Source organism: Salvelinus namaycush, chromosome 41, assembly GCF_016432855.1.
Source record: "Salvelinus namaycush isolate Seneca chromosome 41, SaNama_1.0, whole genome shotgun sequence".
NCBI classification, from domain to species: Eukaryota; Metazoa; Chordata; class Actinopteri; order Salmoniformes; family Salmonidae; genus Salvelinus; species Salvelinus namaycush.
This window is the reverse complement of record NC_052347.1, coordinates 21526418-21544147: the sequence shown is the minus strand read 5'-3', so window position 1 is coordinate 21544147 and position 17730 is coordinate 21526418. Positions and strand designations below refer to the sequence as shown.

Here is a 17730-nt window from a genome sequence, read left to right as displayed (position 1 = left end):
TAAGTAATCAGTCAATAACTATTTAAAAATCGAGTTTTATTCCGGAAGGCTTGACATTGACACAATGAAACAACACAGTGGAAGGAGACAGACACTGAAATTGGACAGGTACTGTATTTACAGTAGGTTGCTAATCTTCTTCATCAGAGGGTGGCTGGTCTAGCATGGCTTGGTGTTTGGCGATCTTGGCTGCCAGCTCTGTAGAGAGAAAACACTTAGGGCTACTGCCTGGAGCTCAATAACGCCACAGGCCTGAATATTCAAGCAGTGAGCTTTTTCTATTTGACTGACTATAGACTAGTCTTTTACCCGATGTGCATAAGCTCTTGCCTGTCTACCAAAACTCCTTGCTCTGGCCAAATGCCACGCCATTGGACATGAGTACCTCCCCTAAGATTTGTAGAATGGAAATACATTCTAGACCGTCTGATTGGTCCCAGAAACCTATGGTTGGGCCAGAACACACATGGGTAAAGCAACATTTAGAAAATGTGTCATTGGTACTCTGATTGGTTAGAGATTATCCAATTGCTGATGACCTTGTTTTGTACAACACCACTCATTTGTGTCACCACAAACGACTTCAATGATTGCGGTCTCAGACTGAAGTATGTAGCAAATGATAGAGCATAGGAGGAATTCAGCTTGAGGAGTCAGGCAACATAAGCTCCATGGTCAACAACAAACTACTGTAGCTTTAGTTTTGTTTTCTTAGCTCAAAGTGATGCTCTGGTGGACCATCCAAGGCCATTACCTAATGTACATGCCATACCACTACGCTGACCATGGTAATTGAGATGCATTATCCTCACCTTTAGCTGGGTTGAAGACGCCGTTGGTCTGGACGTTACACACATAGCAGCGCTGGGACTTGCGGTAGTGCTGAAGAGCACAGGTCTCACAGAAGTAGTGCCGACACCTGCGGGAGACAAGACATGAGTGGTTTGATTAGCTGGAAGTTTGGCAGTTTCTCTACACACAATTAATGGTGGAGTTCTTAAGGAGCAATGTCTTACTTGGTGATGACGGGGTTCTTAAAGGACTCTCGGCAGATGAAGCATTTGAAGGGCATGTCCTCCTCGTCACTGCTCACCTCGTAGTTCTCATCATCTACATACAGACCACACATTACTGAGCAGCTGTATCACACACACATCAACTCTCTAATCTGATGAATCTTAAAATCTACACAGCCCTGTGTTTCTCCCCTGTTGTGAACCCACCGTTGGCCCCATAGCGCCCCTCGTCCAGCTCCCTCTCAATCTGCCAGCCATGTTTGTAGTCTGAGCGGTCATGGAGGAACTTGCAGCTGTCTAAGAGGGGAAAAGAAACACACAAAGGAGACTTTCAGAGACTCCACAGATGATTAACTCAAGTTGGAAAAGGAGGACCTGTGCAAAGCTCGACATTGGGGGAGGCAACCTTCCAGCAAAGTCCCACTCACCTCCAAAGCCACAGAAGCCAGTCTCTTTGTAGTCCTTACAGATGTCTGGCTGGTAGTCCCACCTCACTGTGGCCCTCAGGTGCTCTGGGGCCCGGATTGGGCCCTTCCTGACAAAAGAAAAGAGAAAACACTGATGATGCAAATACATAGCAAAAACTATTAAAACTTTCCCCAAGACATTTAAACTTTACTCTGTCACATAACATGCATCCACACCTGACCATGCCAGAGGATGCATTTCCCATGGTGGAGTCTTTGGGCTTGATGTGCTTTTTGTAGTTGTTCATTCCTCTGTAGATCTTATCATCCTCTTTACCGGTCAGCTCCTGGTGAGGGAGAGGACAGAGACCCTTATTAAGCATTTGCGGACCAACGCTGTCCCAATTTACAATAAAACTGGGGGAAGAATGCAAATGATACAATACTAAGATGTAGATACACGAAGGAAACAAAGTTCCTCCAACAAGAGACAGATGTCTTGCCTCCTGGATCTTCTGACTCCTCTCAAAGATGGCCTGAGCATCATTGTCCTTTGCTGTGTCCAGCTCATAGATTGCAGTTGCTCCCATGTCATCTGGCCCTTCTGGTTTCTATACACAGCGAAGGGAGGACAACGAGATTGATAGCTTTATACGGGGCTGAGCAATAAAGGGGTAGGTAAGATATAAATACAAAACATTGTTAATAGATTCATTAATTAATAGATTAATGGGTAGAGGAGAGGTCTTTTTCAAAATAACTCACCGCTGACCGTGTGGACTTGTAAGCCACAGTGACTTTTTTTCTTTCTTTCTCCTCGTCACTTTCAGCAGATGACACCTCTCTCTCTACTTTTTTTGTCTGGGGAGAAGAGAAGAATGATTTCACACTATAAAAAATGTTTCGTATAAAGACTGATTCGTTTGTAGTCAGTCATGGGACGTTACCCTTTGAATCATAGGGTTTGCTGAACCTGTCTTTTTTTCTTTTCTGACGACGGCATTCTTGTCTTCGTCACTGTTGCCATCTGACAATGGAGGCAAGCATCAGCATGTGAGTGGGACATTTCCGTGTTTACAGTACTTAGCCACTTGAACAATCATTTACATGGCTTGGGTGTTTTATAGTTGGCAGTAGTTTTGTTTTTAATTAGCCCAATCTTAACGCCTTACTAAATAAACGTCAAACGTTAGTTAGCTACTATACCTAGCTCGAGGACTATTACTAATAGCCATTGTTTTCATGCACAATGCAGTCTTTTGGTTAGTTTTTGAAACAACACTGAGCTGAACTCAAACACTGTAGCTCACCTTTGTCGCTGTCACTGGCTTTTCTCTTCCGAGCGTTGCATTTTTTGGTAGATTTTTTAAATAGAAAAGTACAGGTTGCCTTGGGTTCCCCTGACTCCGCCATCTTTCATTCTGTTTACAAAAAATTGGTGACGTAACGATTTTAGAGCGACCTCTAGCGTAGAGGAGTCACACAATCATTTGGCACAGTATTCTACCTTGTGGCCAATTATCTACAGCACAACATATACAATTAAGTAGACTACATTTACATTTATTTCATGCCAATTTCTAATTGTTTTATTACATATTATTTGTAGATATGTTGTGGCGCAACTAAATAATATCCTATATAGTCAGTCATCATTTTCTATAGTGTTATAAAACCGCAAAGCACATTATGATAAAATGTAGGATTATTAAATGATGGGATATTTTATGTAGGCTAAATCAACATATGTGCAGAGGGTATTTTAATTATACTGTCTATTCACCCTGCACAACTCCATCGTTGTGCGTCAACGTAGAGCCCACTAATTAAGCATCAGCTTCTCGCGAAGAACTGAGGACACCGGAATATATGGCATAGGCCTGCGGAGGGAGGGGTCTTGGTGGTGCTGGGCTACCGGAAGGCTCCGTACCGCCGCTGAATGGAATCTGGCTGTGTCCGAAAAGCAATGGCTATGGGTTTGACATCGAAAAAGGCATCTTCTCGGAGCGTCGGCGTGGAGCGAAAAAATCTCATCACCGTATGCAGGTAAACACAAGGGAGCAGAGGTTTCGTGTGGTTGGCACGTCATGTTAACCACACATATTAGTTAATGCATGCATGGAAATAAATGTGTAATGGCTTAGGCTACAATGTATTAAGCGTTCGAATAATTTGCGGCTGCAATAGTTAAGTGTTAGTGCCAGCTCTGTGTCCTGTGTTGTAGAATAAGAAAACGAAAAGAAAAACAAAAGGCAACATATTTCACAGCTATGGGCACTGTGGTAGCCTATACATTAGGCTACTTGGGGAAATTTAAATGGATCAACGTTTTATGTTTGTTTTTTTATCTTGGTAAATAACGGTGAGAGAGAATCAGATCGCCTTATAAATAAACAGCCACATATGCGGTTTCACCTTGGTGGACACCCCGCTGTCTCCGCCGCTATGTCGGCCTATTTGAAAGGAAAGTGGATTAAATGGGGTGTGTGAGGCCTATGTTTGAGAGGGCATTGGTCCACCAGAATTCCCCAGGTCGGTGATGTAGCAATGACGACAACCTTCTTGGAACGAGGACATTATTTACCGCTTATAGAAATGCTGCTCCAAGATAATGACATCACAGTGAAATCGGATGTTTATTATGGTCATTGAATGCTGCTGTGCTGTGCTCATTATGCACTAAAAACACCCAGAGGAATTTCACCCTGTGGCCTGAGAGCTCTCAGAAAAAAGTATAGGCCTACAACATTTTTGCCAGCTCATCTATACCAGAGTAACTGATACCTACAGCTGATACTGCTGATAATATAATTGCATAGCAGTCATACCCCTGTGTCTGGTTGTCATGGGAATGCTATTTGATAACTTGGTGAAGGAGAAGTTATGTTTTGCCCAATGTAGGCTAATGTATCATCAGTTCTCCATCCTAGAATATTCCTATTTGTAAAGGCATCATTCATGTGAATACTATATGATGATAAACATTTAATGTAAATTAATATAATACTATATTCAATTTTATATATATATATCTTCACAATTATTTCAAGAGTGCAAATGTGTTTATGCAAAATACCCAATGTGTCTTATCTCTGTGTCCTGATGCATCTATACTGTAAGCTTCCTCATGTCCGTCTGTCATCATGGTTTATATCCCTGTCTGCATATAAGGAGCTCCAGTAGGAACAGCAACTGGATTGTTGCCTCAGAAACGTGTGGGTCTGTGGCTTGTAGCTTGTATGTTAGCAATGTGAATATATTATCTCTGGGCACCCACATGATGAGACGTGAACCTATCAGACGAGGCATATATGTGTCCAGTGTGTGCTGTCACTGAGCGGCCAGGAGACCCATTGTCTTGCTGTCAGGGACACAACATTTTATCTCCTGAGGGAGGCATTGTTTTACAGAGGACCAACGGGAGTGACATCACTCAAGCTCCTGGTGCTCTCACTAAATACTTTCTAGACAAAGAAATTAGCAGAAAATGAGTTATGCATTCTATGTGTAGTGTTGGTAGGCTTATATGGTTCATGACATTGTTACTAATCATGGATATCTTCCCATCCTTCCAATCCCATGACATCGACATTGGCCACATCCTCATGATATGACATGTTGAGTTTAGTGTTTGTTTGCTGCTTGGATAGAAGAATAAAGAGACAAATGAAAACTCCAGGAACACGATCAAGCACTTTTTATTACAGCACCTCTCTGTCAAGGGTTCTGTCTGCATTTAGTGGAACATAGTGTAATAGAACAGACATAGATCATGACCAAAAATAAAGAATGTTTTCAAAGACACAGACTTCAGACTCCAAGAAGGATTAGCGAGAGAACAAAGAGACATTTGTTGCAGTTCGGTCATTTTTCAGACACTGACCGTGCCAAGAACATTTAATCCAAGACATTTAAAGACACAGGCACAGGACACAAAACAAAACAAAAAATGTTCACAACAGTTTTTCATCAGTAATGCTAATCTTACAGTTTTCTCCACTGGGAAAGACATGAATTACTTTTCAATGAGAGCTATGAATTAAGTTTAATGCAAGGGTAATACATGTATTCCCCAGGCTTTTAATATCTGAAAGCATCTGTGTCGATGTCAAGTCTACCTTTTGTATTGTGCAGTCTAAGATGGGCTGTAAGTCATAGAGGCCTCTTTTCCTGCCAGACAGACGTGTACCACTTCCATGTGTCAGCCAATGACAGCCCTTGTCCCAGGTGGTGTTCAAGTTGACAAAGGTTGTGAATGTTTGTGACCTCAGGACCTCTGGCTATGCATAGAGTCAGGCTGATGTTGTGTGTGTCTCATTGTGTAGGCCGGGCTACCAGCAGGGCAGAGCAGGGCAGCCTTGGGGCAAAGAATAGAGGGTGGATCTGTGCTCCAGAGTAATGGAGGGAGTCATGAAAAAGGTTCGACTGATATGGACACAGTTATCTTCAGATCATTAGCCATCCCTCCCAATGAAGCCCAAATTAGTGTTCAGTTAGCACACCAGCCCAAGCATGATCCTTCTTCTAACACTAATGCACGTGTATATATTCAATTTGAATACAAAACATTTCCTCCACTATCACAACATACACATTTACCAGACATCGACACACATAGATTAACATGTTTGGATTTCCTATTTTTCAGTTTTTGGAAGTAAATCCTTGTCTTGAGGCCTATTTGTGAATGTTCTATTATCATACCAAGTTGTTCTTGATTACTGAATTTGAATCCGTTTACTGTGTCATTGACCCTTGGTGAAATGCTGGACCCAGTGCTTCATCCCCATGTCAATTTGTCATCAGGGATTATAATCGATTTTGCCAAGCTGGCATCACACTCCCATTCAAAGCTCTTCCTCCAAGTCATTAACATGGATGTTTTAGTGCTATACTGATATAGTAGGGCTCAGTAATACTAGTAGGCCTACTCTGTGATGGCACATCTCATGGGTTGGCCCTGTTTTCGACACCAAAGCCAAGATATAGTGACTTCTAAAATGCAATGACCTCCCCATTACATCATGTTTCATCAACTGAACTTATTTTGATGACAGAGATTTCCATGCACAGCAATAGACAGTACAGTGACGGAAATCTGGAAATAGTCACAACATCACAGGGAACTATTGTTGCTTCCCTGGGTCAAAGGTCTTAGGTCAATAGTTAAGTCAGCAGAGGTCATAGATATACAGTATGGTCCAGCTGGTAGTCTCCAAGTGGAAAAGTCTCATGTATTCATGTACTAATTTGATGTGTGTTTGAAAATGACTGAAGAAGTCTCCGTTGGAACTTGGCACCATGAACTTTTCAAGTCCTGAGAAAAAAATTGCTTTTGAAGGACATACTGGATGAACACTGTTGGTGCCAACACGTTGAACCTAGGAAATGCCTTAAGCTGGCTTTCATTTATAAGTATTTACCACGGCCAGAATAATAATAAAATGTCAAGAATAAAAGAAAAGTCTTACATAACAGTATAGCTGTTGCTATGGGCTACATATTTTTTGTAAAACATGGCGGGACCAGAGCGTCATCTGTACTTGGTTCATCTGAGAGAAACGGACTGTACCAATAGCTGCTATTTTACCTTATTGAAAAGAGGCCAAACCAGGAGAAACAGCTATCACTAGGGGATCTTGTTACAGGCCAGTTGATATATTACTTTGTTGCATATTCTGGCCTAAGAGCTCTCATGGCGAGGTCCATGACTGGATGAACACTGTTGGTGCCAACACGTTGAACCTAGGAAAACAACATAAATAAGATGGTTAAAGATTTGGAGGTCCTACCCTATTGCACCCTTGCTCCCTGTAAATAAAAGTGGATGAGAAGGAAGAGCAAGTCATCTTTTGAATATTGAAGCCTTCAATTGTTTTGGGTGTGGCTGGGGAGAATGTGCCATTACTGTCTCTGTTGCAATATCCTGAGGAGGACATATAAAGTGGAACCAGCTGCACAACGATTGTAAAGTACTTTGAAACTTGAATGTGGGTTCTGTGAGGGACTGTACAGTATGGTTCTTCACTCTGAGTGTGTCCTTTCTTGTGTTAAACAATGGCAAAGCACCACAAATGGTCCCACTCTTCACCCCTCTCTCTCTCTCTCTCTCTCTCTCAGCCTCTCTCTACCTCTCTCTCTCTCTCTCTCTCTCTCAGCCTCAGGGTTCCACTGCTCTACTTTTTCCTTCATAAAAACCCTTCTCATCCACTCAGAAGTTGCTGTCCCATTGTTCATTGTGCACTTTAAACAGCACTCGGAGCCTGCCATCCTAGAATAACAAATGATGATCGTAATATTGGTGTTCTTTTCAGCCTAATTATCCTCTTGTTTTCACATATTTCTAGCATATTATTGCACAAATGACCTCTGCCTTACTAAACATAAGCAAGGTTCATTGGCATTGCAATGTGAACGTTACCAGCAGGACCAAACACTTAACATTAGTATATATACACTATTATACAAGTTCAGATATCACTTGAACCTTTCCCCACCTACGTCCTCTCCTATTACCATATCTACTGTCTCTGTGATATACTATATCCTTCATATCACATCCCCTCATCATGTTCATTATTATGAATTATGCCTTCAGTTCTTCCCAGCCCAGCACCTCTATTTATCTACTCTTCCAAATGCACATACACTGGCCATGAGACACCCTGCCTGGCTCCTCATTCACTTCACAGAGATGTGAGGCACACCCATCTATCGATATTGCTTGATGTAACACATTATTTTGGTCATAACGTTTGTAATCTCTTCGTTAGTATTAATTGACTTATTTGCTCTTATTTGGGCGATGAGGGAGAGAGTTAGTCAGACAAAGTGGGGAAGAGATAAAATTGTGATTGAGAGCTGTCAATCCTAATCTTCTGAGATTATTTTGGACAAATTAGAGAACCCTGATCCTAAATTGTATTGTAAATTAAGCACAACTGAATGTAACTACAGTAGGAAAGGTAGCAAAAAGAACAAGAGGACGTTTGAAGAGAGCTGAGAGTGGGTTTGGCTGAGATCCAAGAGGAGTGAGAGGGGGCACAAAAGATGTTTGTTTTAAGGCCAGGCAGTTGTTTTTCAGTGACAAATCGTACCAAGTGTATCGTACTGTGGCACTCAAACCATTTAAGGCATACCAGTTCTGACCGCTCGAACTCCCCTTCACATCGACAGACATGATCAATTTCTAATCATTCAACCACAGTATTAGATGTTGTAATCACATAAACTGATTTTACTGATAATCAGAGATGACCATCTTGCTAACTACGGATTTCCTTGACATATCAGGACTGCAGAAATACCTAAAGTGCCTAAAGTCATAGAATATTGCAACAATGTAGCAGGCCAAATGTTCTCAAAGTTTTGTTCTAGGCAACTGAATAGGGTGTCCAACAATAACATGTACAACAGACATTGACTTCTGCACAACACATAACTCAAAGACTCACCTGGAATCATGGGTAGAGTAGAACACATCTAAGAATTCTAAAACCACTGACCTGTTTCCTTGATAAATTGTTTTGATCGAAAAAGTAAAATGGTCCAAAGCAAAATAATCCAGTGTTTAGAAGTCAGTTTAGATATAGCCTGCGGTGATGTCCTTGTGTCCCCTGTGATGGTGTTGTTGTATGTTGTCTTTACGTTTTGTTGAGTTAGCCACCAGTCCCTCCACCCAATGATGTCCCCTCTCATCTAGAGGGTCTTGCGTTTGGCGAAAAAGGCTTTTCGAAACGAGGTGGTGGTGGTGCCCCTGCTGAAGGAGGCATTGCCCATAGTGAGCTTGGTCTTGGCACTGGCGATGGTGGAGGCGCCCAGAGAAGTGGTCTTCTTGCCCCTGGTGATAGACGAGTTGCCCACAGTGAGCTTGGTCTTGCCCCTCTTGATAGTGGTGTTTCCCAGGGAGAGGGCCGTCTTCCCCTCGGTGATGCTGGTGTTGCCCATTGAGAAGAAGGTTGAATTCCTGACCCTGCTGAGGTGGTGGATTTTGGGGTTCACTCGGCGCGACACATTGCACGCTCATGCAGCACACCCCGCTCAGTAAAGCTTGGGTGTGATATTAACAGTAACGAGAGTCCAGAGTAGACCAGAATGCTAAGCGTGGATAGTGCTACCCCCGTGTCACATAATGCCTTCGTTGAGCTTATAGACGTGGGCTCTGGAAGGACAGAGGCAGCCGTAGGTGGCTGTAGCCTATCTGAGGGCTTGGTACAGTGGAACGATTGTCCCATCACCACCACGACGCGGCTGAAGGAGACATTGTTGCCCAGAGGACAATATGTGGTGACATCACTTGATCCTGTGGCATTGTTGCCTATATCCCCTGATTGTAAATCCTTGGTTCTGTGTGAAGCTGTATGGAACATGTGCATCATGAAACATATAATGTAAGACATTATTATATAGGCAAGGATGTTGACGTAAGTTCATGTTTTCCATCAATAGCCTATGACCTCTCTTCTCAAATGTACAATGTGCCTCTTGGCTTCAGTCTCCAATATGGGTGTGGCTCTTAGGATTTTTCCAAGTGTCTGTGTCCGTAAAATTGTTTATTCCATTTAGAGACGATCAGATAATCTTATATTGTATTTGTCTATGGTCCTTGTCCTTTAGTATGAAAATAATTCATTATTCCACTTCAGGACAGTACATATGTTTCCTACTACTTGTATGTTATATAATAAGTCAAATTTGCAAACAAACAAAATCAAGCCAAGCAGTGTTGAAGCAGTTATTTTATAAGCATCAGGTTACATCAATCAATCAGTTATGACAGACGCATTTCCTAGTTTAAGACTGTCCTTATAATCTGAACATAGCATAGTTATTGTAATGCGTTCAACCTTGAAACAGACCAATTTAATCAGCATCCAATTGTTGTTTTATAACACATGGGGACATTTAAACTGTATTTTTGCTTCAGGGAATTACCGTTGAGGTTCTCTGTTGAACAGCACACTGATGATGACACATGCTCTGTCCAGTGTCTCCACATACACCACACACAGCTGTGTCCTCCTGCCTCCCTCCCTGCCAACACACCACCAACCTCATCTCCTCTGTCACACATCTGAATATCTGATTTCAAGCCTGTTAGATCCGTAACACATTCTAACAATACTCTCATCATGTGGGATTCATTTTGAAGTGTTTTTCTTTGAAAACATGAATGCTTCATTGACACTCGAGCTGCAGAATGCTGCACATTGATCAGACACATGGAATAATTGATTACAAATGGACATGATTTAAGCTACTACTGACCTGCTGAAACTGAGCAGATAAAAGTCCCTCTGTTTTGAGTGTAACCGTATACAATAATCACAGGTGGAAATCCCAGTAGATGTTCCGTGTAGTTTGTCTGCCCCTAGTGAGGCTGGATTTGACCACAGACACAGACTTCTCTCCGTGGGTGAAGGTGAGAGTGGTCAGAGAGCTGGTGGTCTGGTCTCGTGTCACGGAGGTCTTTCCCATGGTCACAGTGATCTTTCCCAGGGTAACAGTGGTTCTGCTCCAAGAGACAGAGGACTTGCCCCAGGAGATGGCATACTTAGTCTTCAGAATCAAGATCCTGCCCTTAGTGAAGCTAGTCTTGCTGGACAGGAAGGTGACTTTCCACTCCTCCTCTTCAGTCAAGTCTTTTTTTGACGTCCTGGTTGATTTGGGAGTCTTGGCCCTGGCGTCTGAGCTCCTGTCCATTTATTCTAGGTGGTCCTGCGCTTTGGCATCAGAGCCTTCCGGAAGGAGGTGGTGGTGGTTCCCCTGGTGAAACTAGCTCGGCCAAGAGCTACTGTGGTCTTCTCCCTACTGATGGTGGAGTCCCCCATGGAGGTGGTGGTCACTCCTCTGGAGACGGAGGTGTTGCCCATCGCGACCGTGGTCTTGCCCCTGGCTATGGAAGTTTTTCCCACTGCCAGGGCAGTCTTGCCCTCGGTGATGCTAGTGTTTCCCATGGAACAAGAGGCAGTCAGCCCTAGTCTGTGCCTGGACTCTCTCTTAGCTTACACTCAGCAGGCACAGCATAGCCTCTAGCGCTTAGCTCTCAGTGGGATGTGCAGTGAAATCTTGAGGTCATCAACCAAACTAAATCAGTGGCTACAGCTGTCCTAAATAGATCAGACCACCGTGTATAGAGAGGGTGGGGGGGGGGTCGTATTTGGTCATACTCTGATGCCGGCTGGTTCCTTACAGGGATCAGACCAAGGGACGGACAGGACCTGGGAGCCCATACTGAACAAAGGCTGCCACGCCGACAACCGTGTCATCTGCCATTGGTTGAGACAAGGGGGTTAATTGTGTTGTTGTCACGGACACTTTGCGGAGCATCTGAAGGGGGACATTGTGTTGCACACAAGACAATTGGGGGTGACCTCAGATGCATTCGATGGCATTGCGCCCAAAGAACTCCTCTCAGCTATTGTTTAGCACAAGTCAAGTACAGTAGTACATTTGTCTCTGCCTGTCTGCTTCTACTGTTGTTTTTTACATGATTTCTTTACTTTCAACATACTTTACCTCTTTGCTACTTGCATTTTTATTGCATATATAATAGTTTCGCAAATACGTACGTAGTTATCTTGTTTGTTTCTCATTCCTCTGTCTATCTCTTCTCCTCTCTTTTAGATTCTCGGTGAAGACACTCCTGGAAAAGTACACAGCCGAGCCCATCGATGACTCGTCCGAGGAGTTTGTCAACTTCGCTGCAATCTTGGAACACATCCTCAGCCACCGCTTTAAAGGTAACATGGCAGGTACAGGACATGGAAGTGTCCATCAGTCTCTCGGTCTTCTAATTCAGGATACGGAAGCCTCAAGGCTTACCCTAGTTTCAAATGTTACTATTTACCTATTTACATAATATGTATAATGTCACACATATAATAGGCAAATGTAATGATTTTTACATGAGCTCATGGCATGCCCATCTGTTTTGACTGAGCTAAAGTGCTGGATGCAAAGCCAATCTGCTGTGGTGCGTTGAGCGACAGGAACACTGTGTGGGCTGTTGTAGGAGATGGGCGTCATTGTCAGTGTTTTATCTTTGTACCAGGTCCAGGAAGCTGGTTCATCTCAGATGGCCAGCGAAGTTTCTGGGACTACATCCGGCTGGCGTGCAGCAAGGTGCAGAACAACTGCATCGCCAGCATCGAAAACATTGAGAACATCAGCACCTCACGAGCCAAGGCAAGGACGGGGATCATCTCTGTGTGTGTGTCACCAGAGCTTCAAAGTAAAAAATCCCTTAGCTGGCACTCACGCTCTCGTTCCCACTGACCCACCTCTTTCTCTCTCTTTCTCTCCTTCCATTGTTTCCTGCAGGGTCGGGCATGGATCCGTGTGGCGCTGATGGAGAAGCGTCTGTCTGAGTATGTGGCCACAGCCCTGAGGGACACACGGACAACCAGGTCAGATATACCACAAAATAGTATCCCATCTAGCCTATTAACTACCAAGCTACCTTAGAAACAACATGCAAAACATAACTAATCATAAGGCTTTGCACTGCAGGAGGTTCTATGATGACGGAGCCATCATACTGAGAGAGGAGGCCACTGTTCTGACAGGCATGCTCATTGGCCTCAGTGCCATAGACTTCAGGTGAGGCAGCATTACTCAGGCCTGCAGAATCATAGCATTGTTATTTGTTACATTGTTATCTTAAAGTTCACAATTCTTTCTCTGTCCAGTTTTTGCTTGAAGGGGGAGGCGCTGGATGGGAAGTCCCCTGCAGTGATTGACTTCACACCTTACCTGAAGTTCACTCAGAGGTGAGACAACCACATGCCCACTTCGTGAATATATGTCATACTAGTCAGTAGCTTAGTCATAGCCATACAAATGACTATAAGCAGTGTGTAACTCCCCTGCTATATGTCCCCTGCTTACAGCTATGACTACCTGAGTGATGAGGATGACCGGTGCAGTGTGGACAGCAGTGCCAGTGACGAAAGTGTCCCAGAACACCCCTACATCCCCCTGGTCACCGATGAGGAGAGCTGGAGGAACAAGTGTCGCAAGATGGAGCAGAGGTTTAAGATCGTGTACGCCCAGAAGGTGGTGACCTTTTGTCCTCCTGATAACCTTACATTCCTGAAGACATGGGGCATAGAATCTCTTCTAGCTTTTCAGGTCTCTCCAGAGATGTTCCATCGGGTTCAAGTCCAGGCTCTGGCTGGGACACTCAAGGACATTTCAAGACTTGTCCCAGAAGCCACTCCTGCATTGTCTTGGCAGCTGTGTGCTTAGAGTTGTTGTCCTGTTGGAAGGTGAACCTTCACCCCAGTCTGAGGTTCTGAGTGCTCTGTAGCAGGTTTTCATCAAGGATCTCTCTGTACTTTGCTCTGTTCATCTTTCCACCAATCCTGACCAGTCTCCCTGTCCCTGCCTTTGAAAAACATACCCACAACAGGATGCTGCCACCACCATGCTTCACCGTAGGGATGGTGCCAGGTTTCCTCCAGACATAACGCTTGGCATTCAGGCCAAATAGTTCAATCTTGGTTTCATCAGACCAGATAATCTTGTTTCTCATGGTCTGAGAGTCTTTAGGTGACTTTTGGCAAATTCCAAGTGGACTTTCATGTGCCTTTTACTGAGGAGAGGCTTCCATCTGGCCACTCAACCATAAAGGCCTGATTGGTAAAGTGCTGCAGAGATGGTTGTCCTTCTGGAAGGTTCTCCTATCTTCAGAGGAACTCTAGAGCTCTGTCAGAGTGACCATCGGGTTCTTGTTCACCTCCATAACCAAGGCCCTTCTCCCTCGATTGCTCAGTTTGGCCGGGCGGGCAGCTCAGGGAAGAGTCTTGGTGATTCTAAACTTCTTCCATTTAAGAATGATGGAAGCCACTGTGTTTTGGGGGGCCTTTAATGCTGCAGACATTTTTTGGTACCCTTCCCCAGATCTGTGCCTCGGCACAGTCCTGTCTCTGAGCTCTACGGACAATTCCTTTGACCTCATGGCTTGGTTTTTGCTCTGCACTGTCAACTATGGGACCTTATGTAGACACGTGTGAGCCTTTCCAAATCAAGTCCAATCAATTGAATTTACGACAGGTGGAAACCAATCAAGTTGTAGAAACATCTCAAGGATGATCAATGGAAACAGAATGCATCTGAGCTCAATTTCGAGTTTCATAGTAAAGGGTCTGAATATTTATGTAAATAAGGAATTTCAGTTTTTAAGATTGCCTAAATTTTCTAAAATGTGTCATTATGGTGTATTGTGTGTAGATTGATGAGGAATTTATTTGATTTTAACCATTTTAGAATAAGGCTGTAACATAACAAAATGTGGAAAAAGTCAAGGGGTCTGAATACTTTCCGAAGGCACTAGAGTAATAACTTTATGTACTTTTGGGGTATGCAGAACACAGTCTAACTGTGTGTCTGCATCTGTCTGTGCCTGTGTCTGTGCTGCAGGGCTACCTGGAGGAGCTGGTGCGTTTGCGGGAGTCTCAGCTGAAGAACGTGGAGACTGAGAACAAGAAGCTGAGTGCCAGGCTGGAGGAGCTCAGAGTCCAGAGCCTGCAGGAGAAGAAGGAGCTGGAGTCCATCGTACTGGAGCTGCAGGCACAACTGTGAGAGCAGTATACAAATGCACACACACTAGTATACATTGACGGAGACACATACAAACATCATAAACAGACACACACAAATGCAGTACATAACATATCAGATGATGTTAAGAGTTAATCACAAGCGTGTTCCTTCCAGCACTGCCCTCATCCCCCGTGATTCCTCCCACCTGACTAAGGATCTGTCCATCCCTCTGGTCAACCAGTGGCCCTCCATACGAGGCTACAACAACCAGGGGGACGTCAAGCTCTTCCGCAGGTATATCTAATGTATGAGTGTGTGCATGTGTGTGATTTTGTGATACTGTACATTTTAAAGCTGCAATATGTAACTTTTTGGGCGACCCAACCAAATTCACATAGAAATGTGTGATATAGACATGTCATTCTCATTGAAAGGAAGTATAAGAAGTGTATATCTGTTCTATGTGTGGTATTTCTACGCTTCTACACAAACTTCCGGGTTCGTACAGCATCTTCAAACAGCTGGTTTTGGTTATGGAAAATATATTTCACAGCGGTTTAGATGGTACAATGATTCTTTACACTATACTTACTTGTTTTGTTACATAAACTAAAATTAGGCAAACTATTATAATTTTAGCAAGCAGGAAATGTCGAAGCGATTTCTACACAGATGTTATTGTAACAGTATTTCATGATGTCACTCATCCCTTCAGGAGAAGCTTCCACAGTTTGGAGCAGCTCTCAGCTGACGTCAGTCTGAACTCTGATTCCCAGAAGACAGATGGGCAACAGAACGGAGATACAGGTTGGTGCTCAACAGATAAATGTACATTATACAAACACATTTGTAGACGCACAGCAATGCATACTGATGCTGCAGAAATATGTGAACCGAGTCACCCACTGTCATACATGCACCAACACAAAACCACACAGAAACAGAAACCCACTTAGAAGAATGCATCCACATGTCCTCACAAACACACACATACAAAGGCATGTTTGAACAATGTCTATGGTGTATTTTGTGTGGGTGTTCAAGGTATGCTGATAGCCAAAGTGTGCTTTAGGGACAGAGTTTTATTGTGTTTTGTCTATTCTCTCCTCTGTAGGAAAAGACTACACCCCTTCTATGCTGGGTCTCTGTGGCTCTCTGGCCTCTCTCCCCAGCTGTAAGTCCATGTCCAGCCTCAAGTCCAGTGAGTGTCTGGTCAACATCAGCATGGAACCCAGCCCTGCACTCTCACCCAGCTAGGGGGCGCCATGCCAACAGAGCTCTGTCTGCCCAGCGCAAAGCCAACAACCAACCAACCCCACCCGCCTGCCTCAACCTGGAGACACTCAATAGATCATGAACATCTACCTACCTACTGTCATTATTAATACAGTTACCAACAAAACCCTTTTCAACCAAACCCTTCTCCAACCAACTCTACTCAACCCACAGCTTCATGTCTCCAAAGATTAGAGGGGGAAAAGCTCTTCAATATTTCTGGATTTTTGTGTGGATTAAATTAAAGTTATAATGAAACTAAAAGGATCCTAGTTCTTCTGTGCCCCTCACCCACACCCTCTCTCATATCCTCACACTGTCCATCCTGCTCTTTCACTGTTGTGTGTGTGAATTCCTATGTCAAAATGTTGGCCTGTATTTAATGCCTTTTGGACACATCTAACTAGCTCAATTCAAAGCTACAAAACTATCCAAAAGCATATATTTATTTATCCATTTAAATTCTCCTCTCCTCTAGATATCCTTATCCAACTCTTTCTCTGCACCTGACACATCTGGTCATTGTACTGTCTGTGTGTCAGTCTGTCCCAGCTCTGCCTCAGCCTATACTATCCTCTTGCCTGCCTGTCAAAATGACAGACAAACTGGAATGACGCACTTGCGATTAAGTCAGAACACTTGGAGGAGAAGGCTGAACTGAATTCTAACAAAAACATCAGCTATTCTTAGGTGTTTGTGAGTGGATGCAGGTTGAGTGTTGCTAACATAGTGGCTAGATGTGTATTTGATGCATGTGGCTGAATGATATTGGCATTGTTCCTCCATTATACTGGGTTTTGGATGGCCTGACTCCAAATCATTGACCTGCTTGAGTAGTCAGACATTACTGTTTCAGTATGTGTTCATGTGTGCAGCAATTGGTTATGTCTGTCTATCAACAGTTTTGTTGTCACTTTGCTTTTTATATTTTGTTGATGAATCTGATTTTATAAATCAAGTGTTCTGTTATTTTTACACATGCATATTTGGTTATTTTTGTTCAATGACTTATGCTATTAGTTGCAATAAACTGCCTTATTTTTGTTATGTCAATCCCTTTTCAGTGAGTATTTTTTTTCTCTGCAAGGTGCGTAAACATTATTAAAGTATGTTTACCCTCAACTACTCCACTGGTTTCAACAGTATACATCTGTAAAACTCATGTTGATTTTCTACTAACAAAAGGATTCCATTTAAGCAGCCCTTGATTAGTTGAGACAAGTGTGTCAGTAAGCTATTGGGCCAAGAAAAAAGTAATTGATTTCAGTACATTGTGCTGCAAACCTGCAGGACCATCGCCCAGATTTTGCCTATAGGATATGATTAAATGCACAGAAATAGAATAAATAGAATGGACAAATAATTGTCTTGAATGTGGATACCTTTCTATTCAATATATTTCTATGCATATCCTGTACGAAAGGTGAAATCCAGAAGGATAATTTTTGATAAACTGGGCCCAGGTTTGAATGTGTCCAAGGTGCTCT

The 17730-nt window shown here is 43.3% G+C and overlaps 2 protein-coding genes across 4 annotated transcripts; one reads left to right on the top strand and one right to left on the bottom strand.

Annotated features, from left to right (window-relative positions):
* Window positions 1-19: 19 nt before the first annotated feature.
* LOC120034463 (E3 ubiquitin-protein ligase RNF113A-like) lies at window positions 20-2852 on the bottom strand. Of its 2 annotated transcripts, none has more exons than XM_038981034.1 (10): window positions 2734-2852; window positions 2371-2450; window positions 2189-2284; window positions 1927-2034; window positions 1661-1770; window positions 1445-1551; window positions 1224-1313; window positions 1017-1110; window positions 813-919; window positions 20-198 (listed from the first exon to the last, which is right to left on the bottom strand). In XM_038981034.1, the coding sequence occupies exons 1-10, from the start codon at window positions 2834-2836 to the stop codon at window positions 131-133; spliced, it is 963 nt and encodes a 320-aa protein (XP_038836962.1). In that variant the 5' UTR covers window positions 2837-2852; the 3' UTR covers window positions 20-130. The 2 variants fall into 2 exon arrangements, with proteins under 2 accessions (XP_038836962.1, XP_038836963.1); XM_038981035.1 differs by having other exon boundaries at window positions 1017-1107.
* LOC120034462 (RUN domain-containing protein 3A-like) lies at window positions 2335-17252 on the top strand. 2 transcript variants are annotated; one of them, XM_038981033.1, is made up of 11 exons: window positions 2335-2476; window positions 12050-12165; window positions 12477-12610; window positions 12746-12831; window positions 12935-13024; window positions 13114-13194; window positions 13315-13480; window positions 14846-15003; window positions 15143-15262; window positions 15684-15775; window positions 16083-17252. In XM_038981033.1, exons 1-11 carry the CDS (start codon window positions 2457-2459, stop codon window positions 16223-16225), a joined length of 1206 nt encoding a protein of 401 aa, XP_038836961.1. In that variant the 5' UTR covers window positions 2335-2456; the 3' UTR covers window positions 16226-17252. The 2 variants fall into 2 exon arrangements, with proteins under 2 accessions (XP_038836961.1, XP_038836960.1); XM_038981032.1 differs by lacking the exon at window positions 2335-2476 and adding an exon at window positions 3090-3469.
* Window positions 17253-17730: the final 478 nt, after the last annotated feature.